General features: G+C 60.0%; 1 protein-coding gene across 1 annotated transcript in view; it reads left to right on the top strand.

Annotated features, from left to right (window-relative positions):
* The window catches only part of TEX264 (testis expressed 264, ER-phagy receptor), a 42,875-nt gene extending 20,673 nt beyond the window's left edge, over positions 1-22,202 (top strand). The window contains exons 5-6 of the mRNA XM_068409137.1: positions 13,796-13,967; positions 21,353-22,202. Of these exons, the coding sequence (XP_068265238.1) occupies positions 13,796-13,967; positions 21,353-21,666 (486 nt within the window). The 3' untranslated portion in view covers positions 21,667-22,202. The remainder of the gene's footprint in view (positions 1-13,795; positions 13,968-21,352) is intronic.
* Positions 22,203-24,500: the final 2,298 nt, after the last annotated feature.

Below are 24,500 nucleotides of genomic sequence, written 5' to 3'. Positions count from 1 at the left end.
TCCTACCCAACGTTTGCCTTTCCTGGGCTCCTCGATGCTCTGGTGAGCGTGAGGAGGTGGAGGTTCATGCCTGGCTTGAGCAGATGCATTTCTTCTGGGTTTGTTGGAGATATGTTCTCCCTTAGGTAGGCTGCCTCTGCCTTGCCAGGGCTGGTAGGAGAGCTGGGGCTGTAACATGAAAAAACATGTGCCTTCAGCATGGAGGAGAGCAACAAACCTGCCTAAGAGGGCAGATGATGATGGAGTCACCTCTCTTTCTGGGTAGCAGAGAGAAACTAGAAAGAGGTTTTCTATGCTGACTTGGAGCAGAGCCTAGGTACAGCTTTTGGGACAGAATCAGATTCCCATGGCTGCCATGTCCACTTTCTCCAAAGCTCACCTCTTAGGGTGTTCAAAATATGGATCTCCTGGCCTGTGTGCAGAGCGGGGGCTGAGGAAGGCTTCCGGGGGCTTTCAGGTTTGTGAGAGTAGCCCAGCTGCAGCAGAAAGCCTGAGCTCCGCTCCAGCTTGCACCAAGGCAGCATCCGAGGGGTGCTGGCTGCCAGCCGCTCCGAGAGAGCCGGGAGTCCTGAGCCAGCACGGAGAGCGGAGGGACTGGCAGCCAGCCTCCTCTGGCACTGGGATGGCAAAACAGAGATGCTGGGGCCACGAAATGGGGTCACTGGTGGGGCTTGGGGTGTGCTTGTCTTCCAGGCCACTGACAGCTGGGTTTTGCACATCTACGTTTTGCACGGCTGCGTTCCTCCTAAAGCTCAGCGAGGCTCTGCCGCTCTGAGGCTGAGCTCCAAATTAGATGACACCGAATGGTGTGGCTTTACATTTCAAAGGGTCTGAGGGAGCGGAAGGATGCCTGGGAGTTTCTGGCACTATGGAATAATTGGGGTGATTTCTTTTTTTTTGGCGGCTTGTACAATGACAGTCAGGTACTCGCCCCACAGACAGAGGCTTTTACCTGTTCATCTTCTGCTAATGCGAGGAATTATAACAACCCCGCAGGGCTGAAGGGGGGGTGACGGAGCCGGGTGCAGCAGGGAGAGCAGGTTAGTAGCCGCTCTGCATCCCTGCCTCTGACTGCTTATCACAGTGATAACTTGTGGATGGGCACACGTTCGCATCGCAGGACCCCTGGAAACTTCTGCTTCTGTGCACCCCACTTCCACACACCACCACCAGAAGATCTCCTGGTATATTTAAAACTGTTATGGTGTCCATTTCCCTTATCTTTGCAGCTCTGCGGGGTGGATCCTAAGGCAAAAGTGCTGCTTGGATGTCAAGGACAGACCTTAAAGGCAGCTGGGAGAGTGGTCGGTGTAGGAGTCCCTGTCCCAGCCCCGTGCTGGAGGCTGTTGTCTTTCAGATGAAACCCGGAGGGGTGTCCTGGCCCCGTGGGGATGAGGAGGATGCGCTGTGGCTGTTCACAGAGCGGGCCTGTCTGCAGGTGCCTGCCAGCTTCATGCATTTGCTGAAGGGCTCTGTTCCCGCTCTGTGGGGTTGTAAGGCACCCAGGAAGGCTGGAGGGAGGGAAACCGTGGCCTTGTTCCCACTGTGGACACCAGCGTTTTCTCCCTGCCACTGGATGGCCGGTTACTCTCAGCTGCTCCTCTGGGTTTTATCTCTGCTGGGAGCTGACGGCAGCTCCTTGACATGCAGAAAGGTGGATATCTATCATCTGCTGTGGCCAGCTGCTCTTCTTTTCGTGCTGTGCGGATTCACAGCTTGGGGTAGCGTCCGCCCAGCGGTACAGTAACCAGAGCGTGAGTTGGCAAAAGCTTATCAAGAGGTCAGTGTCGGAGAAAGACCTGCTGCGGTACTTCTCTGCCGAGCTGTTCAGGAGACGAGCAAAGCAGAGGCGGCTGGTATGGCTGCAGGAGCTGCCTGATGCTGTGGGCTCGCAGTGGAGGAGCGCAGCCATTGGCTCCTCTCTGTTCTTGCATCCTCCTCCTCCTCCTCTCTCACGTGCGTCTCTAGGTGCCGTGTTCACTTGTCCCTCCCTTGCTCAGTTCCTGCCTCGCCGAGAAGCCCTCACCTGCATCTCCCACCAGTTCCCCTACAAAGCTGTGTCTCCCAGCGGGAGCTACTATGGGACCCGTACCAACACCTGGGGTACAGGACCAGCATCCAAACCCCTCCTCTCTTGCTAGTCCAGACCCAGCAGCCTTCCTGGGACGGGGCTGCAGCGGCACAAGGCAGAGTCCGCTCCCTGCCCACGATGAGCTGCAGCTGCTTGAGGAAGGGTGGATGGGGACAGAGGTGCAGAGCTGCTTCCCCAAAGTCCTCCCCATCCTCCCAGTACCCAGAGCTTGAGGGAGGTCACCACAGCGATGGGAAGAGGAGGGGTGTCCTCCAGGTCTCAGGGAGCACTGATGAGGATCCGGGGCTGCTCTGGCGTCTGCGGCATTGGCCGATGTGCTGCTGTTGATGATGTTACGCAGGGCTGTGCATGGTTTGGGGTACCCGGGAGAGCGGAGCAGTGGTGCAGATGGGGAGGTGGCTCCCCAGCAGGGAAAGACCTGGAAAGCTGAGCAGCGTAGTGCCTATCTGGAGCTTTCCTGGCTCATGCAGCACCTCTGGGAGCATATGGAACCTGGAAAGCTGCAGGCTTGTGGAAGGGCAGAGTGAGGCTGGGCTCCGTCCTTGCCTAACTCACTTGGATTTCATCTCCTGATTGATCTGCACAGTCAAACTCACAATCCTGTGCTGGCAGAGGAGCAGTCACCAGACTGCAAAGGTCGCTGAAAACAGCTGCTCCCCTCTCCTGCTGCCTCTGTTGCTGGCAGAAGAGCCTGGCTTTGGAGGCACTCAGCTTGTGTCCTCACCGGCACCGCCAGCCATTGCCTCCCTGCACGCCCCGGCGCACCGTGGCAGCACGCTCAGCAGGCACTCTCCTCTCCAGACCAAGGTAATGAGCCCCCTGGAACCCCACGCTGGGGTCCCTGGCAGGCTGAGGAGGAGGAGGGGATGAAGGCTGCAGAGGCAAGGCAGGTACCCAGCTCCACCTCGCCCGCCCCTGCCCGCTCTGGGCAGGGTGGCTGGAGGGGTTGGTCAGCACGTGGAGCCACCAAAATGGCGTGTCCTGGCTCGAGGACATGTGGAGCCGTCCCGAGGTCCCTGATGGATTTGCCTGATGCCGCTCGCTCGCCTCCCTTCCCTTCCCCTCGCCTCTGCCTGCGTTCCCACCTCCTCCCGCATGGCAGGCAGCCTGCCCGTCTTTTCGCCTCGTGCTTTCTGCCCGCCAGCGCTGTTTGTCGGCGTTGGGGATTTCCTCGGGCGAATCGTTACCGCTGGCGGCGTGCGGTGGCTGGAGGCTCCGGGGGCTTCGTTAGCCGAGCTCGCCGGCGGGCGTCGTCATCACGCGGGGGCTCACCGGGGTCGCTGGCTCTTTGCCCTTTGCCTCGCAGGATTGACGGCTTTTTGGGGTAGGGGTGCCAGCTCTTGGGTGGGGAGTTTGAAAGCAGCTTTGCTGGAAGCCTGTGGGTGAATGTCTCTTGTTAGGAAAGGAGCTTGTCCTGGGCTCTGGCTTGCTTTTAAAACACAAGGATGTCCGTCCCCGGGGCAAGGGAGGAAGAAGCAGGAGGAGCAGTGAACTGAGGGTGAGCAGTGACCTGTGGGCGAGCGTCCTGCAGTGGAGAGCCCGGGAGGGATCCCTGGCACCTGAGGCAAGCCTGGGCCTCTCTCAGCAGGAGGTCAAACAGTCTTTCTCCACCCTTGGCTGCACTTGTTGGATAGCTTGGAAGATCCTCCTCTCCTGGAAACTTGCTTTCTGCCATCAAATTTGCTGACATGCTGTATTGGGGACAGGCTGATGGATGTCGTGATCCTCTTATCCATTCCTCCTCAGCAAACCAGGCTGAAACCCACATCTTCCTCTTTGGTGGCCTTCCTTGCCTTCTAAATGAGGCTGATATGCTTGACATTAATTCCCCGTTGGTGGAGAGGGAAGGACTATTTTGTCTGGGAATCAGGCTGTTGCATCCAGGCGCTGCTCCGGGCTGCCAGTGGCTTTATCTGTGCAAGTTCAGCAAGGTTGGGTTCTTCAGCTTCCCTTTTCAGCTTTCTCAGCTGCGGAGGGATGGTGTGAGGCTGAGCTTAGCTCATCGTGAAATGCATTCCATGAAGCCTGGGAGCCGGGGGCGTTGCGGAAAGACAAGGTTGTTCAAGGAGGTAGGAAGGGACAGGGGGTATTTATTCCACTGCGCCATTTTCTTCCCAGGGACATTAATGTGACACATGTCCTGAGTTTGTCTTGGTGACAAACAAGCTGTGGAAGAGCAGCTGGAGATGCCTGCGATCCCGGGAGGAAGGCTTGTGGAGCTGAAGAACAAGAGGAAAGGGCTGAGACTTGGTGGAGACGGCCCAGACCTTGGCTCAGGAGACCGAGAGCTCCCACGTGCTGTGGGCACCGGCTGTCATGGCAGAGTTCGGGAGCTCCTGCTCCATCCCTGTTGCTTTGGTTTTGCCACACAAAGGTTTCATCACATGAGCCATTACAGGTGAGGATGTGCGTGAGAAGGTTGGGAACGACAAGCCTCCACTGGACGTCCCTGCTGCGGAAGGGCAAGTACTCAAGTGAATGGTGGCCCAGGAGATAAAGCCATCAAGGTGGGTTGGGAATGTCCACCTGGGTGAGGAGCCCTCCAGGCTCTCAGCTGTGAGTTAGCCCTGGAAGAATATCTATCAATCACCACAAGAAACAACCTCTTGTTGGGTGTCTCAGGGTGGGTTGTAATCTAGGTTAGGGCTTATTCTCTCTGCAAGCAGCCTAATGAAGACCCATGTTTCAAAGAGGGTCTTTTTACCTGCGTGGTGCCTGATGTAGGGTGGGAGGCTGCAGTCCAGTGGGCTACCTGGCCGAGGTGGGATGGGCAGGAGAACATCTTGGGCAATGCTTCCTTTCCTGAAAGGCCCTGCCTTGACAAGAGGTAGAGAAATTGCCACAGCTGCTGCTCCTGGCAGCCTCGCCGAGGCAACAGAGCAGGCAAAGCGATTTAGCATCACTCCAGTCATCCGTGATGGCAGAGATCATTGCGTCAACCTCTTCAGCTTTGCGATTAATGCTGAAAAAGCATCCTCTGAGGCCTGGAAGGAGAGCGTTGGTCCCTGGAGACCTGCACTCCGAAGCAGAGGCATCCCTCTCCAGCTGTGGTCCTCCTCTCCCGCAGTCTCATCCACCCCCTTGCGCGTGCAGCTGTTGACCCGCACACTCCCATAGCGATGGAGTTCCTGGGGATGGGGACAGGAATCCAGGACCGGTTCCGCAGGGGAGGAAAGATTATGTGGATTTATGCGGATTTCTTGTCTTATAATGAAAATCCAGTGTTTGAGCTTTCCGAGTGGTTGAAACGAAGTTCCCTTCAGAGGGGTTGTGTGTGGCAGTGATGGGGAAGGAGGAAGAGAGGAAGGGATGCGGTTGGGGTCAGGTAGGAGGAAGAGTGTGAGAACATATAGTGGAGCTCCGGGAAGCTGCTGAGAACTGTCTCCCCAGCTGCTTCGCTTACCCATGGCGGGTACAGGAGCAAGGCAGAACTTGGGCACAAGCAAAGCACTGAGTTTTTAGGAAAAGTAACTTTTTTTAATGCAAAAGTTTGCTTTCCTTCTGAAACTCTCCGCTCCAGAACTAATTACTACCAAATAACTGTGACACCGGAGGGGACCCAAGCCCTGTGAATTGTGTGTGTTTGCACCATCTGCTCTTTATTCTGCAGGTGACATTCCCGTAGTTGGGGGCAGTAAAATATATCCCTGGAAGCACAGGGACTAACTTACCTGAGCGTGTCCGTGCTGGCAGCCTTGTCCTTCCCCCATGCCGGGGCCTCTCGCTGCCTGTGGCTGCTTTCTGAAAGGTTTTGTCTTGCTGGGACTTGCTGCCCAGCTTGTCCCATCCTGGGATGCTCCTGGATATGCTGCAGGATTTCTCTTGCAGCCCAGCCGGCGCTGGAGGGGGAGGAGATCCGGAGCCAGTGGCGAGGCAGGGCTGGATCTTCCTCCCTTTTGCTGGAGGATGGGAAGGAATCTCCATCTCCATCCCAGGGAGGAGAAAAATGTTCACGACTCTCACAGCAGCTTCCAGTGGCGACCACCATCCCTCTCAGGCTCTGGGACCCCCCATACCCAGCAACCCGCCTGGGCTCGTTCCTTGGCCTCTCGGTTTGGCCGTGCCTGACAGCTGCCGCTTTGCAGCTCCCGCGGCTCTGCTGGGCCGGGAGCAGCGGGGTGGTTGGGCCCTGGGAAGCGCCGGCAGGCAGGCAGGCAGGCGGGCAAGGTGTAAATTGCATGGCGGGCTGCCTTTGCGAGGTGAAAATGAAAAACTCTCCCAGCTATGGAGCCTGGCGTTTCGCGGCTCCCACGGTCCGAACGCGCTCCCTTTCACCGCCGCAGAGAGGATCTCGGGCGCTGATTTTCACCCGCCTGTCCCGAAGCCACGGCGCTGCCACACCGGCGGGATGGTGTCCTGGATGCAGGCAGGACGGGGGCCTGCCGTGGGAAGAGGGGGAAGCTAGTGCCGAGGGCAGGGAGGGATGCTGATGGGCGCGGGAGGTGCCAATTGCCAGGCGCTATATTTTCCTACCTGGAGGATTTGCTGTCCTTTGGCGAGACTTTATTTTCTGCTGCTGTAGTGCCACTTGTTTTTCCTGCTGGCTGATAGAAGCAGCCTTTTCTTGATTGCAATAATATCACCTTCTATTTCTGAAACACCTCGCACCCCGGAGGGTTTGACAGTAAAGTGCACGTGCGTGGGAGCAGTCTCACCACCTGAGATGTGACTTTCTCCAGGCTGGGAAGCAGCAGCTGTTTCACAGCCCTCGGCAGCCTGGTGTTCGCGGCTGTGCCGTGTGCCCCAGCTGGCTCCAAGCGTCGTCCGCGCCAGAGACAGAGCCCGCCGGCTCTGCGGGCACCCTACTTGAGCTGCGAGCTGAGATGTTGGGGTTTCCTTGATGCTTGATGTGTTACTGGTGGAAAGCACATCTGCCTGCCAGCACTTGTCCTCCCTTCTGCCTAAACCATCTCTTGGGCAGGTGGTTCCTCGCCAGCCCCTGCCCGACTTCTGCCCCTTGTCCCAGGGCAGGCAGTCCCAGGCACCCAGGCTCCATCCCAATCTGCCATGGTCAGGCCGCAGCTCAGCAGGGAGGACCAGAATCACAGAAGCGTTTGGGTTGGAAGGGACCTTCAAAGATCATCCAGTCCTTGCTGTGAGCAGGGACATCTTTCACTAGGTCAGGTTGCTCGAAGCCCTGTCCAACCTGACCTTGAACACTTCAGGTGGGGCATCCACAGCTTCTCTGGGCAGCCTGGTCCAGTGTCTCACCGCCCTCATCACAAGACATTTCTTCCTTGTGTCCAATCTAAACCTGCCCTCTTTCTGTTTAAAACCATTGCCCCTTGTCCTTTCACTACAGGCCCTGGTAAACAGTCTCCATCTTTGTTTATATATTGACAGGCCGCAGTAAGGTCTCCCCAGAGCCTTCTCTTCTCCAAGCTGAACAGCCCCAACTCTCCCAGCCTTTCTCCACAGCAGAGGTGTTCCAGCCCTTGGACTCTTTCCATGGCCTCCTCTGGACCCACACTAACAGGTCCACGACTCTCTGGTGCTGGGCACCCCAGAGCTGGAGGCAGTGCTCCGGGGGGTCTTGTGAGAGCAGAGCAGAGGGGGAGCATCACCTCCGTCGACCTGCTGGCCACGCTGCTTGTGATGCAGCCCAGGAGATGCTTGGCTTTCTGGGCTGCGAGCGCATATTGAAAACAAATTGGGCCACGTGCTCTGTGATCACCTGCCACTATGAACTTGAGCAGGGTCCCGCTGGGCTGGCACAGTCAGGGGGCTGGGGCATCTGCGCTTCCATCCTGGGTGCAGTGTCCGTGCCAGAGCATGGTCCGAGGGGAGCATCCCCATCCCAAAACCTGGAGAGGAAAAGGTGCCTTTATTTTTTCTGTTTTCATCAGCTTGGCCTTGGGACCGAGGAGGTGTTAACCCCAAGCTGCTGTCTGGGCAATGAGAAATGGAAGCAGGGACATCTCCAGTCTGGGACTGGGTTGGCAGGATGGCCCAGCAAGGAGTCTGTCCCCTGGCTGAACTGGGAGAGCGCCGAAGGGTGCTGGGTGCAATGGGTGCTGTGCAAACTGAATTGCAAAGCCTCTCTGCACTACCTAGCGCCCGTGGTCTAAGATAAGCGGGGATGACACACCGAGCGTGGAGCGTGTGAGGAAGCGAGGAGGATGTGGCACACAGCGCGCTCCCTCCGGTCCTCGCTGGTGGCTCAGTTTCAGCTCTAATTTTAGTAACTGATTTTAGGGCCCTTCATCTCCACACGGTTTTGTTGTTTCTTTAAAATCTCTGGGACCGAAGCGTCTCCTCCCCGGGAGGAGGAGAGGGTGGATGCCTCTGGCTGGAAGCAAGACATCGGGGAGTCGCGTTGCCTGAGCAGGCAGGAGGTGCTGGTGTGCGGGGACGGGGCTGGCGGGTCCCCTGCACTGCGCCGGGTGCCAGCTGACTTGCCGGCACTAACCAGAGCGGCCCAAGTGCCAGCAGCACAGGCGAGGGGAGGCTCGTGGCAGTGAGGGCGCGCTGATGCTGGTGAGCAGCCCCCAGTGATGGGCACAAACCCCCCAAGTGTTCACATCCACCATCTGCTCCTCCTTCAGGTGCAGGGGTGTAATAAATGGAGGGAGGGGAGGGGAGCCCCGGTGTGGCAGGGGGGCTGGAGGGGTGTCCCTTAGCATCCCCCCACGCTCCCCCCAGGGCAGGAGCCAAACACCCGCTCGCCATCACTGGTGTTGAGCAAATCGCGTTGAGGCTGCCGGTCCAATTCGGTAGCAGGGCGGATGCGGCTGTAACCCGGCGGTGGGCAGACCCTGCTCTCCAGCTGCCTACGGAAATCCCTGTCAGCAACACCATGGCTGGTGTTGCTCCGGGGTCGCAGCAGGGTGCGGATGGAGCTGGCCCCACATGCCCGGCACCGGTCTGCTCTGCTGCAACAGCAGCGGCACATCCCATCACTGCAAGAGCAGAGGCGAGCCGCAGCACCGGGCACCTTGTGCCAAACTGGTGTTCAGACAGCCCCTGGTAAACAACCCACAGCTTCTCCTTGAGTCTGGGTCTCCTCCTGGCACAGGCTCGGGCCACGTGCTCATTGGCCCCTCTGGGAAGTTGTTTTCTTCATTGGGACCATGCGGAGAGAAGTTGTTGCTTAGGCTGGATCCTGCACCATCGCCTTCCTGGTGGCTCACAGGCTCCAGCCTGTCCCAGCTTCCCAGCAGTGCCCGGTGGCCGATCCCCGAGGGTGCATCCCTGGCCGGTGGCAGGGAGGGCAGCTCAGGGGGCTGCCTGCTGCTCCTAAGGTAGAAGAGGGGGAGTTTCTGCCGAGTGACTGGTTGTTTGCTTCCTGTGGCTTTTCCAGTCCTTCTGTGGCCAGAAGTGGGGTGAGGACAGCAGCTGCCTCCCCACCACCTTCCTGGTGACCCTACAAGTGTTTTGGGGCAGATACAGTGGGTTCAGCTGAGCCTGAGCACCAGCATGCCCAGGCACGTCAAGGATCCCGAGAGCATCCGCAAGGCTCGTTTGCTGGTCTCCTAACAAGCTGAATTCTTCCAGCAGTGGGAGATGAAGCAGATCCAGTTGGTGGCATTTGAATTCCTGAGCAGAGGAGCCTGACAGAGTGACAAAGCTGGTCCCCGCAGTGCCCCGGCTTCCCTTCTGCCTCCTGGCAGGCGCCCAGGGGTACGGCACGGCGTGAACACCCTGCCACCTCCTTCCATTTGGGCACAATTCTGCAGGGGTTTTAATGACTGCAGGTCATGTCTCAGCCGCCTCGTCATGTGTCCCATAGCCCTGGGACTGCTCTCCTGCCTGCCCGGGGAAGCAGGGGCATCCTCCGTCCGGGAGGCTGTGCACAAGCTGTTCTGTGGGCAGGTGATGGGGTTTATTCCTTAATGGATGAGTGAGGAGAGGAAAATCTGCACTGCTGGGGAGGTGCAACCTCCTGCTGCTGGGGAAGATCTCGCGAAATTCTGGTTAGGCGCATAATCCTTGTCATCCTTTCCGATGCGTGAGGCTGGGGGATGCTCCATTCCTAGAGGGATGAGACTGACCTGAAGAAAGTCCTACAGGGAGGTGGGTGATTTGGAAACAACCCAGGGGTAAAGATTGGAGGAGAGGGTGTTATTTCACCTGAGAAAGACGAGTGTAAGAGTCTTCTCCTATGTAAACCCTTGTTCCCAAGAGGATGGTGAGCAGCACCCCACCACAGCCCTCGGATGGGCCAAGAAGGAGTTGGCATCATGGAAGCAGTGGGTCTGATGTAGCAGGAGTATGCCGGAGCTGCTGTGCACGTCAGGACTAAACTGGTGGGCTCTGGATGCATTGGCCTCTGCTGTGTATGTGTAGCTCGACTGTATGGATTACGTGCAATAAATCCGATGTTTCGGGTGCCCGGTGGAGGGTCCTGTGTAGAAATAAGCCTTGTGTGCTGCATTGCCACCTCTGTCTCTGCTGGCTGTAGGGAGGGCGAGCTCCCGGCGGAGGCTGAGAAGGGAGATGGCACGGCACGACCTTGCGAAGGGACGAGTCCCGTTCCCTGCCCTACTTACTGAGTCCTGCTGTCCTAGCCAGAAGCCTGGCCCCGACGCTGTCAGTGTCCCACTGTTCACCTCTCGCTGAGCTCCTCTGCCCGTGTGAGACTGCATTTGATGTGACTCGAGGGCTCTGCCTTGCAGACTCCACGTCCACCTCGCTGCTCCATCTGTTGCCTTAGCTGCAGTGAGCAAGGGGCTTCCTCCTTGGCTGCAGAGCGCTGTGTTGCCTGTTGAGCATCTCTGTTGTTTTGCCATGTTGTTGAGCCTTCACTAATTCGCTCTCTGCTTACGCCTTTGCCCTTGGACTCTGCTCTCCAGTCTCTCTGGGTTGTTTCTTTCCCTTGCAGCAGCCTCCCAGCCTTCCTCTCTGCTGGGATAATCCTAAGCCAGCTCTGTCCTGTGCTGACACCCATCTCGTCGTTGCACTTTGCTGCACGTCTGCCTGTGCTTGCCTGGCCTCTGCCTGCCTCGTGATCTCCTTTGGGATGATCACAGGATGGTCTCCCTTGCATCCCCTTTGGATCCCCTTATCCAATTTTTTAGGTAATCCCCTTACTCATTTCTGTTGTCCTGGCTCCCTGCCTCATCACCTCTGCCCTTTCATCAAGTCTTTACGCTTCACCCCTTTGGTCCCAGCCTGGGTGGGATGGCATTCCCAGCTGCCACCTCCTTGCTCCTTCTTGGGGATGTTGCCGAGCCCGTCTGACAGTGCTGAGCTCTGCAGCAGCCCCACGAGGAGCTGGGTCGGCGTAAATTAGGACCACCAGGTTCTGGTTTCCCTCCAGTTCCTTTTGAGGAAACCCCTGCGTGAATTGGGAAGAAGTCTGGTATTAAGCATCCTTGTAGCTGTCTGTAAGGAGGTGGGTGTTGGTATTGACAGTGATCATCCAGCATCATCCCACCAACTTGGTCCACGGCTGTGGGCTTTGGCTGCTGGGCACCTGGGCTCTTCTGGCTTCAGGGAGACAAAGCTGCTTCCCACCCCAACAGAGTGGAGCGTCCTCATCTCTCTCACAGGATAGTCCTGGAGTGTGAAGCAGTGTTTGTCTCAAGAGCCAGTCCAGGACCCTGCTCTTCATACAGGTGTGCATTTTTATTCCTTAAAAAGCCACGATTCCCACATTTTGTGTGTGTGGAGGAGGTGGTGTTTGTGCTTTGGGGGGGTCACTACTATGGCTGTGTAATTGGAAGGGGAGTTATAGCAGCCTAGGTAAATTGTAGGGAGAGGGTACATCCCAGATCCACTCTTTAGGAATCCCAGGGTGGGCTTTGGGAAGTCAGCTTGGGCTGTCTTGGAGGCCAAACTGGAGCCCTGAGGTTTAGGCTGCTTAGAGATCTCTCATGAATTTAGTGAAGGTCTCTTTTCTCTGAGATCCTTTGAGTTGTCCCCGGCTGCATTAGGCAGTGGAGGGCCAGCTGGATGCATCCAGAAAACCTGCGAATCTTGGAGATACCAGGCTCTGGTATGTGTTGCATTAACCTAAAATAACGAACCGAGCTGAAGGTTGACTGATGGGCTTGTGGTTGGTAGAGCAAGGGGCAGAGCGGCAGGGAAGGTTCTTGTCTGCCTTGTTGCTGAAAAAGCAGGAGTGATATGAGCCGCCTCTGCTCTGCTGCTAAAAACAGCCTGGCTTGTTTTTATTTAATACAGTTTTGATCAGTGTGTGTTAGTGTTTCACCTGCGAGTGGGAACTCCGGGCGCCAAGCGCCTTGGAAGCCCGCCCGCATCCCTCTGCGTCCCTGCGGCACCAGGCTTGTGAATGTGGTTCCTCCTTGGATGGATGAAGGACCCTGCCGAAATTCAGGCTCAGAGGTGTCGGGATGGGACGGGTAAAGCTTCTACTGGGGTTCGTGTTTCTGCCGCTGTGATGCCACTGGGAAAAACAGACCCAAAAAATGGCTCATGTGGGGTTTTCTCCCTGTCTTGCCTGTGCAGCATCCTGCAAGCATGGAGGTGGCTCTGCAGGTGGTCTTGCTGCCAGCTCTGGGGAGAGGGTCGGTGTTGGCTCCCCTCTGCCATGGATTCTGCCCGGTGCCGGCACTTGGCTGGGAAATAAATGATTTGAAATCAGCTCGGTCCATCCCCAGGGTTGAAAGGGGGTACAGAACGAACGGGCTTTGGTAAGGTCATGGTTGGTATGTCCATAGAGCTCGTTCTTGGAGAGGGGCCAGCCCTGGTGGCCCCTGCCGGAGGGACCCTGATGGGGACCCTGCCCGAGGATGTCTGGGCAAGCCATGCCGGGGGGGGGTGTGACAGGGAGGAGGCTGAAGATAGTTGGGTCAGGGAGGAAGAAGAGGATAATCAGGGCGAAGAGAAGGATGAGGATAGTTGGGGCAGGGAGGAGGAGGAGGATAATCAGGGTGGTTGCAGGGGTAAATAAAAGCTGTCAGTGATCTGAAAAGGGGAAAGACAGAAAAAGAAATCCTGCTGAAGAGACACTCTCCCTTCTCACCCGGCTTTTAATCAGCCGCCCCCTCTGCCAGTGAGCAGCTGGCGGGCGGGCGGGCGAGGAGGGGGTGGCAAGAGGGGTCCAGCTGCTCCTCAGCCTGGCCCCGGCACCCCGAGAGTCCCCGCAGCCCCAGCTTGGCATGGGCCGGGGCACGGCCGGGGGGACATGCCCCATTGCGGGTCCCTGGCAGGCTGGGGTGGCTGAGGTCTTAAAGTGTGCTGCCGGGGGGAGATGGGGTGAGGAAGAGGAGGAGGGGGAGTTGTCTGAAACGCCAGGGATTCGTCTCCCACTCCCCCTGCTGCCGCCGTTCTGAAAGGAGCTGCTTGAGCTGTCGGATCTGGATTATATTAATTAGCAGAGAAGTGCTACGCCTGCTCGTGGGGCCATGCTGCCAGGAGGAACCCGAGACTTGGCAGGTCCCTGCGAAGCAGCTGCCGGGCTCCCCGAAACCCCTCTCTCCAGCCCAAAATGAGCACACCAAACCTGATGCTGAGCTGGGGGAGCTGAGTCTCCCTGGGGCTTCGGCATCTCCTCCACAAGCCCGGTGGGCTGCTCACCCCTGGGGCCGAACCCACCTGCCCTGGCATGTGGGGGGCTGTTGTGATAGGGAAAGCAGCACTGTGGTTTTGGGATGGGACCCACCACTCCTCGCTGGGCCCCCGTGTCTGTGGGTGAAGCCGTTGGTCTGCGATGCTGCCAGGCTGGCAGATCCGTGTGGGGGCTGCTGGGGCCGGGGGCGAGGGCACATCCCTGACCTGCGGTCACCTGCTGTCTTTCAGGAGAGGAAGCTGTGTGCCCACCCCAGAATTGAGATCTACAAGGAGGACTGCATCTACTTCGTGTGTCCCCTCGCCCGCCAAGGGGACTTCTACGTGCCTGAAATGAAAGAACTGGAGAGGAAGAGCCGGGCTGCCGCAGCTGAGGCCGAGGACGCCCAGACAGACATCACAGGTATCCATGACGTGCGCACGGGCTCCATCTTCGATTGGCACCAGCCCTCCCACAGGCGGGGGTCCTGGTGTCCCCAGTGCTGCTGCCTGAGCAGGCAGAGAGGGGCTGACCTGTGCCCGCCTGGCACCCAGCCACTGAATCTCAGCACACCTCTTCCCCTCATCCCAGGCTGGGGTAGGATCTCGTCCCCGAGGTGTCACATCACGCCTCGGGGAGCACCCGGGCACCCCTGCGGCATCAGGGCAAGGGCCAACCTGCCGCCGAGCTGCCAGTCTGCTGTTGTGTCAGAGCAGAGCTGGATCCTGCAGCTTTTCGTTGCAGCTGGGCTTGTTTTTCTCCTTGCCATATACATCTTCCTTGATCTCATCTTCATCTGTTACATATGGGGATTGCAAAGAGCTTAAATACCAGGTTGCTGTAGCTGGTGGTGGAGTTGCCCGATAGCATCTGCTCAGCGAGATCTGTTGGAGCCTGGATGTATTCACACAGGAAGGGACCACAATGGCTGTAGGCGCAGAACAGCAGTGCTATAGTAACCCGAAATGCTAGTTGCCGTCGCCGGCCCACGTGCTCACATGTCTGCGAGATGCGGGAGCCGGCTAGCCGAGCGTTCCCGGGCGCTGGCCGGTGTGGCCGAGACGGCCACTGACGAGGCAGCCACCTCCTCCTGCCCTTGTGTAACGGGCATGAAAAAACTGTGACAGCTCTCCTCGCCTCCCGGGGAGTTCGGTCATTTGGTTTAACGCATCTTCAGGTTTGGGTTGCTTTAATTCTTAATCGTGTGCGGCCTAAAAGCGGGCCTGGGAGTTGCTTTCTGGGAGCTCCGTCCATTTAGCGCTGCAATGAAGGGTCTATTTGGAGCGGTTTCCCGGCGTTTTCACCCGTGTTTTCACGGTGCTCACTCGGCTCCTCGCCTTTTTGTCTGCCTTGCGTCGGGGCGGCTGCTTTGGGCACCTGCCCGGCTTGGCCGAAGGCGCCCCGCAGCCCGCTCGCTCCGGCACCTTCCCATGATTGCCCCTTGTTTTCAGAGAGGGACGGCAGGACCCATGTGAGCAAAAGCTGCTTCGGGTTGATGGTGTCAGCAGCTGCGTGTGCTCCTTTCGGCACCGCTCAGGGCTGCATGGTCCCACGGCACAGCCAGGGGATGCTCGGTGCTGCCCTGCGCCCCGGCTGACTGGGTGCTTTCCCTGGGACACCACCACCAGTGTGCCTGCGGTGGGGGAGTCCCCTGCCCTTCTGGGAGAAGGGCTAGGAAGGTCTTCCCAATTTTAGACAGTAAATGATGTTGAATTTTCTCATGTGGGAGACCGCGGGCCAGGCTCCTGGACAGCAGCTTTGGCCCAGCTCTTCCACCACCCCTCCTGTTCCAGTCACGTAGATGAGCTTTTGTCGGTGCAGGCTGATGCGGTGGCATCTGCTGAGTCTGCACAAAACCAGCTTAAAATAATAACAGCTGTGAGGGGTTGGCCTTTCCTCTGAGACTAAAGAGTTGAGCTTGGATGTCGCACTGTGATCACTGTCTCTACTGGGCACGGCAGCAGAACCAGGTCTGGTGGGGCATCCCATCCTTGCTCTGGCGTTGGAGGGCCGAGGATGTTGCAAGCCTTCGGGTTGCTTGTGCTGCTTCTGCCTGTGGGTCTTGGAGGTCCCCGTGATCTCCTGCGTTCCCGTGATGTTGCAGTGTCCTGGGCTGGCACAACTGCTATCAGCTGGGGAGGGTGGCACCCCATGGGGAGGTCCTGGGCTTGTGCAAGGGGACACGGTTGCCGGTGGTGCTGCCACAGCCACAGCCATCGAGTGGCTGTCGGGCTGCCCCTGGTTCGGCAGCGGGGTCAGAGTCGGGAGGCGAGGTGGGAGAGGTCAGCTGGTCTCATCAGGCTCTGCATCTCACCACCAAAGTCCTGCATGGATTTTCTGAGCCCCAGTGCAAGAGGATATCCCACTGGAGGGAGCAACCGGCAAATCTCCCTTCTAGCCAGCCACTCACTGGAGGTGCCTTGAAGGAGACGCCTTGAAGATGATGCTTAATGATTGAGACTGGTCCTCCCTTCCCAAGTATTTTTTTTGCTGGAATCTGTGCAGCCACCACTGAGGTGGAGGAAGAGAAATTCCCAATCTCTTTTCCCATCTTTTTTATTCTCTTCTTCCCTGGGGAGACACTCAAGGAGCAAGCTCAGCTTAGCCACAGCCCCTTCAACAGGCATGATGGCCGTAAGATCTTCACGACCGAGCAGATCCCGAGGTGTCTGTGACAGCTTACGAGCTTTCCTCTGCCGGCTGGAGGGTGGGCACAGCAATGCCCCCGTCTGCTTCTCAGTGCGGTCCCCCCTCAACCCCAATTGCATGGATTTGGGTTATTTCTTGACCCACCTCAGCTTCTGCCAGTGTCTCAAGTGGTCCTGCCCTGACGGAGGCTCGGGCAGTGCTGGGATGCTCCTGGGAGGGCGGGAGAGGGTGGTGGTCCTTGCCGGTGGCACTCGGCTCCGGCCGTGCCTGAGCAGGGCAAATCCAGATGTGGGACCCTGACACCCTGCTGCCTCGCAGGGCGAGGGGGGACTGGGGACGTGCTGAGCCCCTCCTCCTCTCCCTGAGGCAGCTGAGGATGCTGTACGCAGGGCAGCCGTGGGCTCTCGCTCCTGATGTGGCAGCAGGTGAAGCCTGCTCTTCCCCGCCCCCCGCCTCACAAAACACCAGAGTAACAGCAGGGAGCATGCGATCTCAGAGCGAGCACCGTATTTAGCAGTGCTCTGTGTGGACGCAGCACCTTTCAGTCACGGCTCATGAAACTCCCTGCCTGCAGCTGTATTACGCTTTCCTTGAATTACAGACGTCAGGAGTTCCCAGCGGAAGGTGCTGCTGTTTCTCCTCGCCTGTCGGCGTGGCTGGTGCCAGGCAGAACCGAGCGACTTGGATTGGCAGGAACAGCTTGGATTTGTTTTCTTGAGCCTCCTGACCTTGGAGCACAGCTCTCCGTTGAGGCTGTTGTCTGCTGTCCTCCTCGCTCCTGAGCTCAACCTGCAAGGTGCTGGGTGCCCGTGGCTCCCAGCAAAGTCAATGGCCGTAAAGGCTGCAGGATGCGGGCCAGGGTCTCTGCTTTCTGCCGCCGCTCTGTGGGGAGGGCAGGGTGCTGGCAGCTCCGCTGAGGATGGGCACGCTCGGCACACAAGGAAGGGGCCGGGGGCTGCGGCTGCCTCTGCACCAATTCCGTCCCTTCTTCGCCGTCATCAGGGTCATCGGAAAGACAGGAAGCATTTTTGGAAGGCAGCTGACGGGTCTCCAGGGGGCCAGTGTCAATCACGATTAGTTGTTTTGTACTTAATTATTTTCTGGGGCTTTGGCATCAGCGCGGCGCTCAGCGGGCCCTCGCTCCCGGCTCGCTCTCAGCAGCGTGCTCTCCAGCGTGACCCTGCTGCGGCGTGTGGAGGGTGAAAGCAAACAAAAGCAGCCTCTCGACACGGGCTTGCTGGCATGAGCACAGATGGTTTCTGAGCACGTCGCTCTGCCCAGAGTCTCAGGTGCTCATTTTCCTGGAGCTGAGTCTGTCCAGCAGCGTCCGGGTGCAACCGATGGCATCACCCGCTGAGCCCCAGTGCCACGGGGGGCACCTTCCCTGACATGCTCTGCCTCATCCCTGCTTGCTTCCATCCTCCGAAGAGCCCTGCCTGTCCTGCCTGCCTGTGGGTCCCCAGAAGGGTCTCAGCGGGCAGCTCCAGCCGTGCCTTCCCGCTGGTCTGCCTGCCCCAGCCCCTCTCCCGATGGCTGTGCGAGCTCTGGCAAGTGCGGAGGAGCTGTGCCCTCCTGGCAGCGCATTGATCTATTATTTAGCGGCAGAGGCGATGAATATTTGATCGAATGGGGGGAAAGAGAGGGCCTGGGTGCACCAAGAGGGGAGTGACTCTCGGGCATCAGTGTCCCACTGGGGCAATGCGGGAGGGCAGACGGTCCTCCTTCCTGGGGGGATTTGGGGATGCTGGTACCTGGGGTGGCACAGGGCTGAGCTGCCTGGGGGGGGCAGCTCCCTGCCGGGCTCATTAGCAGCGTGGGGTGAGTGGTTCCCCTTGCACCCGTCCCCGGCTGGTATCTTGGTGTTGGCTGCTTGGCTTCCCTTCTTCTCAGGAGGCCCTGGCCTTTGCGGGGCTCCTCAACACCCCATCGGGGCTTCACCGTGGGCTGTGCCTCTTTTTCCCAAATTAAAACTTCCCGGGTTCCACGTTGGTGCTGGTGAACGTGCAGTGGGATGGCTGTGCTGTCCTTGGGGGAGCAGAGTGGAGAGGGGGGGTTCCACGGGACAGCCAGCACCTCGCTGCACGCCAGAGGGAAAACCCATGCTGGAGCTGGGCGCTGGGCCGGCTCCCGGGACGTGGGATGCAGGGGATGGGCAGCGGCTCGCTGGGGGACCGAGCAAGGTGCCCGGGGCAGGATGGAGAAGTGGGTGCGATGGCTGCTGGAATCCGCCATACCTACGAGATGAGAGCTGAAGCCCTGCTCGCCCACAAGGCACCTTCCAACGAGGCTTTGGTTGCCCTCTTGGAGCCCTGCCGCATGCCCCGCCTGGCCTCTCTGGGCTGTGCTCAGACAGCTGGGGCTTCCTGCCACGTCCCCCTGCCACAGCTGACCCCGCACCATCCCCAGCAGCAGCGGCTCCGTCTCTTGGCCCTGCCTGCCGCGGCCATCCGTCCCCAACCAGGCTGGGTGGCCGTGCCAGAGCCAGCCTTGTTCTGCGCGGAGCAGAGCGAGGCTGCTGAAATGGGCAGATTTGCTCGCTGAGGCTGCTCAAACATGATCAGAAGTGACAGAGCGGTGAAAAAGTGCCTGGCTGAAAGGAAACAAGACTTGATTTATTGTCACCCTTGGAGCGAGGGAGAGGGAGGCGGCTGCCAGGGGTGAGGACAGCGGTGCTTTCTTGCGGTGGCAGCTCAGAGCAGCACATGGGTAGGTTCCATGCCCATCTTCCCGAGCTGCTGTTCCTCTCCTGAGGAGCTCCTTTGCTTTGTGGCACGGGGTTACGTGATGGCTTCCCAGCCGAAACAGCCCCTGGGGTGACACAGGAGGGGTGCTGCGCAGGCAGGGCACGGCTTGGGGGGTTGAGGTCACTCTTGTCCCAGGTTTCAGAGGGATGCGAGATGACCATGAATGACGTGAGCCGGGTTCCATGGTGGGAATGTGTCCATGTCACCTCAGGCCACCAATTTGGCCAAATTGGAATATTTTTTTTTTTAAGATCCCCACTACAGACCTTGCAAACCCTTAGTTGGCTTCAAGGCTTGGGGGCCACGTGCTCCCCTCCATCCCCTGCAGCTCTCCATCTTCCCAGAGGCTCCCTGCTGACCCACTGCCCTGCCAAGGTCCTGCCAGGTGGGCCAGCATCTCCCACCTTTCTGCTGGCCGCTCGGTGGCCGCCATCCCCTTCAGTGAGCGCCTCACCAGCAGCACGCAGAACATCCTTTTTAACTTAGAGTAAATGTAATTTCCATGTCGAGGTGCTCCCTGGTGCTGCGGCAAAGGCGGCGCGTGTCGGCGGGCGGTGGTTCTTTTCTCCCTTTCATGGGGGGGTCACCAGGCGTTGCTTGGGTGGGCGGCCCAGGGCTCGGCTTGTGCCAGCTGCCGAGGGGGTTGCATGCCATGGCCAAGGCGAGAGGGTGGAGGCTCAGGCTCCTCTCTGGGCACGATGAAGCCAATGTGCCGTGAGGTGGGATGAAGCAGTGGGTACACTGTGGCCGTGGGTCTTTCCTGGCTGCTCCTCGTCCTGCTGCCGCTGCTCGGTCCTCTCCGAACAGCCGTCACTCAGCCGGCAGGACCGTGGGCTGATGCCGCTCAGGAGGCAGAGCACTGCCATTTACAAGCAGTTCTGCTGGCAGCTGCCCAGGCTGGGAAGAAAAACAGCAAAAAAAAAGGGATTTAAGGGTGTTTGGAAGGAAAGTTCCCTCCTTGGTGGGTCTCCTCCAGGAGATCAGTGGCTGCCGTGCAGCTGGAGGAGGGCGAGCAGCCCAGCCTGGGCACCCCGGCTGCAGGAGCCCAGGGAGGCTGGAGATGCCTGCGGGAGCCCGGGGCAGCCCCGTGCCGGTGGCTGGGGATGAGCTGCGCTGGCAGGAGCCAGGGTGGAGGCGAGGGCTCTCCTCGCCTGCCTCGGAGCCCCTCCGTGGTCGTCACCATCCTTTTTGCCACTTCCCGGTGGCACTTTGCCACTTGCTGGTGGCAAGCCGCAGTCCTCCACCGGTGTTGCTGCCTCATGGGGCTCCTCCTGGTTTCCCTCCTGGTGCGGAGCATGATCCTCGGCAGGGGACGGAGCCCAGGGGGAGCAGAGGTGCCGGGAAGTGGCCGAGCCCGGCAAACGCTCCCCACCAGCACGGGGAGACAGGAGGATGGAGCGGGGAGGGCCGTGATGGAGGAGCCCGCCCAGCGTTTGCTGCCGCTGTCATAATTAACAACATGGATCTGTGATGTGGTAATCAGCGACGGTGGATCTGTGATGTCATAATTAACCACGTGGATCTGTGATGTCATAACAATGATTAATGTTTTACAGGAGGGTTTTGTCTCCTGGCCGGTTGCTCCGGCAACAGCACCGAGCTGCTGGTCTCAATCTGACACGCTCGTCGTCGACTCCTTAATTGTGTTGTCGACTCAGCTAACGAGGCAGGGATCCGGGGAGGGGGCGGTGGGCCGAGGGGTGTGCCCGGGCGGGCAGGGGGGGCTTGGCCGCGAGAGGGGGTGTGGGCTGGCAGCTGGGTGACGTGGAGAAGGGCCGAGCGAGCTGGGAAGGCTCCCCCGTCCTCTGGCACCCCAAGCCCTGCCGCTGCCCTGCCCTGCCCTCGCACTGCTGCCGGAGCCGACGGCTGCAAGGGAGCGGGAGCGGGTGGTGGCAGGTGCTGAAGGCAGCGTTAGGATGCCCTGGCACGAGGCTGGGTGTACACCCGCCTCTGACAGCGGCACGTCGAGGACCTGCCCCCGTGCCACCTTCCCCTTGGGTGCTCAAGCGATGCTGCAGCTCCCCGTCACCCTCGCAGCACAGTGTCCCGCTCCTTGCCTTGTTCCTGGTGCTGTGCCGGGGACAGGTTGTCCCCCAGCTCCCAGGCCACGCGTTCTCCCTAAGGAAGGGCTTGCCAGGTCCTCGGTGTGTGCACGGAGAGCAGCAGTGGGGCCAGGGCACGGCTGGGAAGCTGGGGGTTGTTTGTGCCGCCTTGGGGGTGCCCTGATTTCAGGGAGCTGCTTGAGTCCAGCTCGTGCTTGTCTTGAGTCACTTCTCAAAGGCACAGGAGGTGACGAGGTAGGAGCTGGTCTCCACTGTGGCCTGAGGTTTCTGGTGGCTTCGGAGGCTGTGGCACCCCATCCCCATCGCCTCCTTCCCGCAGCATTCACACCCTCCTCTTCTCTCTCCATCCCAGGGGCCGACACGGTGAGCGAGACGAGCTCCATCAGCATAGAGGCCACCACTGACAGCAGAGACACCTCGGTGGCCACCTCCATCCTGCTGCCCTTCCCAGCCACCCGTGGCCGGGAGGAGACAGACAACCGCAGCGAGCACAGCTACAGCGAGTCGGGAGCCAGCGGCTCCTCCTTCGAGGAGCTGGACCTGGAGGCCACTGGGGACGGGGAGGGAGCCCAAGGCCTGCTGCCCGATGTGGGCTACATGGGCAACCAGGAGGTCACAGACAAGTGGACCAAGGAGCCCCTTGCTGCCGAGAGAGGAGAAGAGTGAAGCAGAGACCTGGCTGCCTTGCCTCCCGCCGGGGTCTGAGTTACTGGGAACCGGTTGCCTTTCCCACCTCCTTCCTCTCCAGCCAAGAGGTTGTGGTCACTGATTCCCCCTGGGACCCGCTCTCCCTCTTTGCAGAAAGGGTGCTTGGCTGTTTTGGGGACGCCGGGAGGCAGGGAGCTCTTCTGCAGTGCTCGGCAGCGTGGGGTAGGTGCAGGCTTTGGTGGGGAGACAAATCCATTTGCCGTTTGTATGTCTCTAGATGCGTTGCAAATTCCTCACGGGTGTCTCGGGGTGGTGGTGGTGGATGGCAGAGGTGTCCCCCCTCGTCTCTGCCGGTACCCCTCTCACCCGCAGCTTCTCTCTGCCGCACTGCCGCGTGTTTTCCAGCACCAAAGAGCCGTGAGTAGGGTCGGTTGGGTTTGTTCCCTCTTCTCTTCCCCTTGATCAAAAATGGAAACATCCCGTGTAAACCTGCTCCTCCTGGCACTGCCACGGGTGCTTTTGGGGTCTGTTAATAAAGTGGTTGCTTTTCCTCACTGGTGGCCGGTGGCATTGCTGACTGCCTCTTGGCCCATCGCGCCGTCCTGCGGTGGGCTGCCCCCCGCAGCCCCTCACGGAGCCAGGGAGCTGCCCGAGGGCTCTGCATCCCCGCTGCTCGCCCGTGCTCCCTGCCCGGGCAACCCGGCGGGGCCATGGTGACCATCCCTGGCTTCTGCAAGCTGCAGGGGAGCGGGCAAGAGTCCCAGCCGCTGTGCCAAGCTGGGCTGGAGGGAGGTGGCGTCCCTGCTCCCCTTGGGAACCTGCTGAAAGTAAAACCAGTAAAGGCAGGTCTGTGGGCTGCTGGTGGGCCTGGCACCACTGTGCTCCTCATGTGGCAGGGGGGACCAGCCTGCCTGTGCAGTGCCTCCCCAGTGTCCCATCTGCCTGCTCCCACAGCCGCAGGGTGCAGGCAGAGAGGGCTGCCCATACTGGTCCCAGTTCCCCGTGCCCCAGCTGGGGACGAGGGAGAAGCCTGGACACCACCGCCACGGTGCCCCGGGGCAGTGCTGGGTGCCGGAGCACCTTGCCCCACTGGCAGAGCTCAGCCCCTGCCCTGCCCCGGTGCCCCCGGTGCCTCCGGCAGCCCAGGGCTTGTTCCCCAGCAGTCAGATGTGGTGGCCCAAAACCGTGGCTTGGGATGGGGATGCAAGAGGCAGGGGAGGCCTGGCTGTCCCTCCGTGGTGGGGACGTGTCCTCCCTGGCTTCGAAAGGTCATGATTAGTCCTCAGCTAGTGATTGACATGAGATTGTTCATAAAAATTTTGTGCTCTGAGTGATAAAATATTTAACTCCTCCAGCCCACATGGAAAAATATTGCTCTTCCCGGTGTTTATCTTTGTTGCCGGTTATTACAAAACTGCCAAGCCCCCTGAAATATTTATGCCTGGCTGAGGCTCTGGGGGGTTGGAGCCAGGCAGCGGATCCTAACACCGCTTGTCCCCTAACCCCACCGAAGATGGGGGCTGGGGGAGCTTTGCCATCACCCTTCTGCTGTCAGCAGCGCCGAAGCAGCAGCCGGGAGGATGTGGCCGGTGCCGGGTGCGTGTGAGGCTGGTGCCAGGTCCTGTCTGCCGGGGGGGAGCAGGACCTTGGCGGTGCCAGCATCCTTCCACACGCACGTCTCCAGCCCCCCTGGCTCTCTGTCCCCCCCAGCCAGCTCTGGCAAGGTCCCCCAGCCCAGGCACCCTCCTCTCCCTGCTGGCCTGCTCTGTGCTAACAGTCTTGAAAGGAGACAGGCCAGTGGGGTCTGGGGTCCTGGTGCCGTGGGACCGCAGGGGGAGGGTTATACCCCCGAAATCAGGACTGCTGGGCAGAGTGGGGGACAGAGCGGGTCTGACTCTTGCTGCAGCGCCCTAACCCGCAGGCTGCAGCTGGCAGTGGGGAAACTGAGGCACAGGGCGGTGGTCACTTGGGGTGCACCCCTGGCTCCTGCCCATGCCTGTCATCCCCTGTCCCTTTCTTGTCCCTGAGTCACGGAACTCTCCAGGACAGCTGGGCTGCCAGCGTGGGACCGATGGGGATGCAGCACTGTGGGATCCTGGGCGGCCAAATGGGTCCGGAAAGGGCTTGGGCAAGCGGTGGAGACCTGGAACACAGAATCCAGCCACTGCCTCTGCCTTCGGAGGCAGCAGCTCAGGGAGCATCGTCCGAAGCCTTCCCCTGGCTTGGTGCTTGGGCCGACGGTGAGTGCCGGGGCTGCGTGGAGCGCAGGGGTCAGCGGGTGATGCTGGGCTCCCAGGTGCCCCCCAAGGGCTTGGGGAGCAGGGGGCAGGCTGGGTGGGGGGCTGTGCCAGGTAGGGGGGCAACGACCCCAGGGACACCAGGTTGTGGCTCTGGAGCTGGGGCTGTGACCCCTCTCACTGGGCTGGGACTGAGACGGGGGGCTCTGGGGCTGGGGGAGCAGGCACCGAGCTGTGCCCTGCCCGGTCTGCCCGAGGATCCGGTCCTGCCTGCTCTGGCCGTGTCCTGCCTCTGCCCAGCCTGGGTCTGGCCATCCCTTGCCTGCATCTGGCTGTGTCCTGCCTCAGTCCTGCCTTCCCTGGCCGTGTCCTGCCTCTGCCCTGGCTTCTCTGGTCGTGCCCTGCCTGGGTCCGGCCGTGTCCCCCCGGCTTAGCCCAAGCCCTGCCAGCCTCCGGCCCTGCCGGTGCCCGGCGCGGCGGTGCCGGGAGCGGGCGGGGGGCAGGCGGGGCGGCCCCGGGGGTGCCGGTGCCCGGCGGGCAGGGGCCGGGGCGGGGGCCGGGGCCGGCCGGGCCGGGCGGGGGGCGGAGGCGGCTCCGCGGGGCTGGGCTGGCGGA

The sequence above is a fragment of the Nyctibius grandis genome, chromosome 10 (genome assembly GCF_013368605.1).
Source record: "Nyctibius grandis isolate bNycGra1 chromosome 10, bNycGra1.pri, whole genome shotgun sequence".
NCBI lineage: Eukaryota > Metazoa > Chordata > Aves > Nyctibiiformes > Nyctibiidae > Nyctibius > Nyctibius grandis.
This window is presented reverse-complemented; position numbering and strand designations above follow the sequence as displayed.